This window comes from Silurus aristotelis, assembly GCF_946808225.1.
Source record: "Silurus aristotelis genome assembly, chromosome: 1".
In the NCBI taxonomy this organism is placed as follows: domain Eukaryota; kingdom Metazoa; phylum Chordata; class Actinopteri; order Siluriformes; family Siluridae; genus Silurus; species Silurus aristotelis.
The window spans coordinates 13,448,912-13,455,588 of record NC_139574.1 but is presented as its reverse complement, the minus strand read 5'-3'; the positions used below and the strand labels follow the sequence as shown (position 1 = coordinate 13,455,588).

Sequence of the window (6,677 nt, the reverse complement as noted above, 5' to 3'; positions counted from 1 at the left end):
TAAAACACACACACAAAGAAATGAATAAACAGAACAAATTCTTTACAATCTTTTTTTTTTTTTTTTTTTTTTTTTTAATCAGACCATTACTACAGAAATAAATAGAATCACTAATGAAACCCAGAATTAGCACATTTAGATGATTTGATCATTTTAACCATTTTGATGAATGCATGTAAGAAGATTCCATTTTATTGCTGCTGGTAAATTGTTGAAAAAATGTATTTTTGGAAGAAGAATGGCAGCAAAATTTTTTTGCATTTACATTAGTCTTTTTTGCATTTACATGTTTTCAGAATGAAGAGTAAAGCCCAAGCCTACGTGCTGCCTCAGACTTCTTTGGACATTTGAGCTGGGGGAAGGGATAGTATGAACTCACGGGTGTATAAGAGGACCGGTAGCTCCCACAACTCGACTGTCTGGCAACCACTGCAGGAGCAGAGAACTTCCTGAAACCCTCAGATTCACAATCCTCCTGCACTTTGTTGCAGACATGATTTCTATTTTCATAACCTTCACAGTCCTCAGATAACAAATCACCTAAATCTGTGACCTCCACACTGTGCACAGTGATATCTGTTGAGGTTGAGTCTCCAGTGCTGGTTTTATGGTTGCTTGGTTGAAACCGATTGGTGTCAGGAATCGAGCAGGCCCTGCGGTACAGTCCCAGGTGTGTGCGCCACGTGGCGTTGTCTAGATCCCTTACAAAGTCAAACTGAGTTTCTTGGACAGATGCTTGCCTCATAAGGGGGTGTCGAGCCTGTCGCATGGGAACCACGTTAACCAGAGATTTGCCAGCGATCTCCTCATTGGTGGATGCAGCTGCATTCAAAAACAGGTCATAGAAAAATATTATGGTTCAAGATCACACAATAACAAGAAATTGTCCCCGACCTAGAATATACAGAAGAGTGCAAATTAGCATAACATTCCTAAAGTCAATGAAAATGCATTTAAAGGAGTTGAAGTTTAGTTTCAGTAAAACAAACAGTCAATTGTTAATAATTGTGTGTATTTAAAGTACACCAATGAATTAAATGTTTTAAGTAATGGGATAATTGGACATTTTTCAGGTTTGCTATTTGTAATAATTTTGACATTCCATTTTAGATTGTTTGTGTTTGCACTTTTTATGCTTTCTAATTAATTATTTACTACATAACTAACATTTTTTACTTGACCATTCAGACTAAACTGATAATATTTTGTCTGCAGCGAAATGTTTTTTAATAGGAAAATACCATTACACAAACACAGCCCTGTTCTGTGGATAAACTGGAAGATTTGCTTTTCATTTCTTGCCTGTTCTTGACTGTTTTGTACTCAACTATGTGCTATATATATATATATATATATATATATATATATATATATATATATATATATATATATATATATATATATATAGATAGATAGATAGATAGATAGAGCACATAGTTGTTATATGATATATAAAACATCTATTCAACTGAATTATACCTGTAACTGGTATTAATTGCAACACTGTACATACAGTGATGGAAAAATTACACACTTCTGTTAATACAGCATGATGTCAAGATAAAAATCACATCAAATCTTTTTCCACATTTAAATTCATATACAGTAGCAACCTTCAGAATTCAAGTTAAAAAACAAATAGGAACAATTAGGGAGAAGAAAAAGGGATAAATGTTTAAAAAAAATTCACCAACCAGAAATGGTTAACCAATCACAGTCAAAGTCATGTTTAGAAGTAATGATCAAACACATGATCATCAGCATTATTATAAGTAACTGCAAATAAACATTAGTTTATTTGGTTGCTGTAGGATATTCTTTGCATCTTGGTGTCAACCAATTCCTGGAGCCACAATCCAAAAGGAGCTTACCAAGCATGTATGAAATCTCATTGTTGATCAGCAAAGGGGTAAAAAAATAAAATAAAATAAAAAACGAATTTCCAAAACATCATATGAAGCATGGAACACTGAAGGCCATTGTTAACAAATGGGGAAAATGAGACACCATAGTGACATTACACAACTGATAAACATTATTCAAGGATGTGGCAAACATACAAATATGAAACCAACAGCAGCATTTAAGGAGCTGCAAAAATATGAGAACTGGTAAACCCATAAAGCCACATTCTAAAATCTAAAAAAATTTTTTTCCAGAAGAGTAAAGACTGCTTCTCTTCATCTGGAACTAGTGCTCTACTTAAGCCATGTAACGTTCCAAATACCAAGCTATTTTATCAATAACCTGCAGGCCTCTGTTTGATAGATGAAGATGAAGACCAATTTTACATTTCCGCACAATAACAACCCAAAGCATAAATCCAGAGTCAACAAAAAAGAAATAACTCCATCAAAACACAGATTTAAATTCTATTTAAAACGAAATGATATGAAGGGAGTGTACACAGAAGATCCCCTCAAAATATTCTAAGTTGGTATTCACCTAGGGCTGTAACAATGCAACCAGTTCATTATTTGTTCTTTTTTTATTTCCTAAAATATTTCCACAAAGGCAAAAGAAAATCTGCCATGATGCATCTTGATTTGAACACAAAATCCTGCAATTTGAACAGAGGTGCATTTCTATCTACAGTATTGCCTATTGCTTATCTTCCCTGCCGAAAAACAAACTTTCGGAGCTCGCAAAGAATGGTTTCAATTACTATAATGGAAATTGTATTGGCTTTCAGGAAAACAATAATGGCCCCTGTAGGTCTCTACTTGTAAATTGTTGCTTTCTATTTTCCATTATGGACCAAAAGAACACCTTTGGCAACTTGTAGGTCACATGTTGGTATCTACTAAACACCAATGGGGACCATTAAAACATTATTAAGCATTTAGACTCCAATAAGTTTCTACATTGGTTATTTTGGGTCGATGACAATGATTTAGTGGCATGACAATGTTTATTTTTGTATTAATTATTATTTCTTTTTTTTTTATATTAATGTTTTGTGCATATTGAATCTGCGTCAAAAATAAAATAAAATAGAGAGATTTCTCCGACAGTACATTCATATTTGATCCTTAACTACAAACATTACATTCCTCTAAATGTGTCATTTTTGTTCATCACGCCATTAAAAAAGAAATGGAGGACATTGGACAGGAGTTGAAGAACTGCCCAATTTTTTTCCTGACATGTGATGAAGTGATCTGTAAGCGCGTGGCAAATACACCAGGCAGGAACAACTTCAGGAATTTCTTAAGAAATGTTTTGGACGCCATTACAGATCTAAAAAAAAAAACCCAACTTCCTGACTTCAAAGCAGACTTCAAATACTTCAAAGCAGACTTCAAATATTTAGCCTTTGATGGATAAAACGTATACAGACTATATAGGTTATATAATCCATTGATTTTTACCAGAACCTTTAAATCTATGGACACTACCTGTATGGGATTGAACCGGATTGCATACTGGGTGGAAAGATCCGGTTGTTAATTTCAGGTATTATTTGTATAAGAAAAGCTTTCAAAATATCTTCGATGTATAAAACAATAATATTGATGCATAAAAGAAAATGACTTCGCACCTGCTGTAGCGCGACAGAAAGTTATAAGCAAGTTCAGTAGCAGGAAGCTGGGAATCCTCTCTCTCCTTCTTTCCCTAGAAATATTTTTTTTAAAACCTTTTACCTTTTGCAAAACAGATCACCCTGGTTTCGCGTTTCTGCTTCTCCCTGATGGAGTTGTACTGCTCTTTTAAAAGCGCTATATCCATGTTTGTCGGGACGCAAGTTGTGTCGGTGGGTTCCTTCTCCTCGCGGCTCGTCTCCTGTCTGAACTGTGCCGACTTGAGAAACTGATCACACGGACATGGCCAGTGAGGGCAGCACGCAGACGCCATCCTGCCCCCCTGCAGTCTACATTCATCTAATTGCTTCAGATCCACAGGCAATTCGCACACAACTCAGCAACAAGCCTGATTTTGCCCTCTGTGTGAGAATGGATCCAGATAGAGGTACAGTGTGCACACTGGCACTAAGACTGTGCAAATAAACTGGCAAATAAAGGAGGGCAATTAAAGGTTGAATTTTATTTAACAGTATTAAGAGGAAACCAACTGCTTGCAATTCATCACCAGTTGTTGGACTCTGACAAGTCCCTCCACCCTGACAAAAAAAAAAACCCGATATGCTTTTACTGACATATTTGTGATGTGTTCAATCATTCTGCTGCTAATTTGTTGCCCAGTATTGTTTTCTTCACGTAGGTGGTTGTGTCACGTTTTGCCATCATACTGGATCATAGCTATAAGATGTAAACTTGGTTTATAGAAAAGTAAAAGTTTTTACATGCACACAAATAATCCATTATGAATCATATAGATGGCTCAGTGAGATTGAAAGGCCTTCATATGAACACCACAATCAATCAAAAATTTGATACGATTAAAACGGGACGTTCTGAAAAAGTTCTGAAATATAACCTGAGCAATGCAACGCTCACTTCTGACTGTTTTCTCAAATTTTCATATTTATCTGATTCAGAAAACACCCCGTGCACATGCACAGTGAAGTGGTGCCTCTTGCTTTACACCTACAAACATGGAATCTGTTTTTTCTTCTTCTTCAAGTTAGGCATTAAAATTCTAAAAATATATTAATCAGTTAAGCCAAGAAAGAAATAAGCTGGAAAGATGTTTTAGCCAAGCTGGATTTTCCAGTGTGGAAGATTATAATGGTCTTTATACCTAATTTTCATTATGTGTTATTGAATAAACTCTCCTGAGGGGTTTAGGGTACAGTGTTGACACAGCACTGTTGAAGTAATTCCTGAGCTGACAGTGAAAGGTAGGCAATGCCAATTATTCTTATCGCATGTAATTGAAAGTTTGTTTTATTTTAGATATACACACATACAGCATGCATTCTGATCATTTCAGGGTACAAAAAAAGAAATAAAGTGAACCAGAATTCTTTGTGCATTTTCATGAAATTTTGCTGTTGAACCCCTATTACAACATAGTCTGATCTTTAAACCTATTCAATCAGAAGTGAAGCTCTAATGTCTGCACCGCTGCTGACATAGTATAGTTAATTCATTATCAAGCAAATTTATATAATGTCTAATGACTTAAAATATATGCAAAAACATGTCTATGTTAAGTCTTAAAACACATTCAGATATGTCAGAAGTACAGACACAAACAACCAGCGAGTGTCAAAAAAAATGACACTGCCTTAGGAATTAACAAAAATCTAAAAACAAACAGGAGACACCTGAAAAGGTCACGTGACACAAGTAAAACAAAATTACATAACTTATATTACATTCATGCTAAACGGATTGTTTTAGTATTAATAAGTTTAAATGTGGTGAAAATGAAGGAGGCTTCTTAGTTTAATTGTTTTGGAAAAAGTGCATGCAAATTTTTTTGCACATATTTGCACAATATTAGTCAAGTAAATAACTGGAACAGCTCTGTATTTGTATGTCCCTGTATGTCTCATAAACAAGGTTTACAAGGGAATAAACTATTATGACATAGTTAAAACTTCTTTGGTCACTTTTAATAATGTTAATCACTCATGCAAATGTAATACATATCTCGATGTATTGCTGTAAAAAATGTGTTGGCATTAACCTTCATTCTAAAAAGGCTTAGATTTTAGAGGATGATTGTGGGGATTTGCTCATTCTGCCAGAAGATCATTAAGGAAGATGGGCAATGATGTCCAGCAAAAAGACCTGAGGTAAAGTTGAAATTCCAAATGATTGCAAATGTGTTCACTGGGGTCAGGCCTCTGTGCAAGTCACTTGAATTTCTTTCAATATATGTGATATATCACCCCATATAACCCTGATCTTATATCTATACACTAGCTACCTGTTAAGTTATCTATCCAGTCTTCTAACACCCTACAATCCGCCACGCTCCCTGAGATCTTAAAACTCCAGACTTCTAGTAGTTCCTAGAATAGCAAAGTCCACATGTGAGAATGGAAAAGCATTCTTACATTTAGCTCCTAAACTTTGGAACAGTCTTCCTGACAGTGTTCGGGGCTCAGACACACTCTCCCAGTTTAAGCGCAAATTAAATACATATCTTTTTAGTGAAGTCCTACACATAACACACATCATATCATAACCTTGTGCTCCAGTACATCTGATCAAATGCACATTATCAACTTGTGCTTGTTAATATTATAAACAGCAGCTACACTAATTCCTCTCCATTGCTTCTCTTTCTCTACCAATCTCGAGGCATCCAGAGGTTGTGCCAGCTCCAGTCACGTCCCACCTCATGAAGATTATGGACCTTCAAAGAAGTAGATGCCGACCCAGCAAATCCCTATCTATTTAGAGACGTACCAGCACCATTTGGATCCCACTGCATGTAGAGTTTGGACTTTGGACCTCTTTGAATGTTTGAAAAGCTTTGGCATGGAGAAGCTGGTGTTGGATCTATGATGATCGCAAATGTTGAGCTATTTTATTAGATTGCTCAGTAGCTCCTGGTTCCACAACATCACCTGACTGTATAAGACTGTAGAAAGGACATTACTCACAATATTACACTCCAGTACTTATGTTAGTTCTCACTCTCCAGTGTTCTGTATTGTTTAAAGACTATAATCACAGTCTTGATGTCACCCAAATGAGGATGGGTTCCCCTTTTGAGTCTGGTTCCTCTCAAGGTTTCTTCCTCATAACATCTAGGGGAGT

The 6,677-nt window shown here is 35.7% G+C and overlaps 1 protein-coding gene across 1 annotated transcript in view; it reads right to left on the bottom strand.

Annotated features, from left to right (window-relative positions):
* The window catches only part of LOC310727489 (uncharacterized protein C9orf152-like), a 4,233-nt gene extending 146 nt beyond the window's left edge, over positions 1 to 4,087 (bottom strand). The window contains exons 1-2 of the mRNA XM_083543999.1: positions 3,645 to 4,087; positions 1 to 822 (exon numbers count right to left, since the gene is read on the bottom strand). The exon at positions 1 to 822 is cut by the window's left edge and continues 146 nt beyond it. Coding sequence (XP_083400125.1) covers positions 293 to 822; positions 3,645 to 3,855 — 741 coding nt within the window. The 5' untranslated portion in view covers positions 3,856 to 4,087 and the 3' untranslated portion in view covers positions 1 to 292. The remainder of the gene's footprint in view (positions 823 to 3,644) is intronic.
* Positions 4,088 to 6,677: the final 2,590 nt, after the last annotated feature.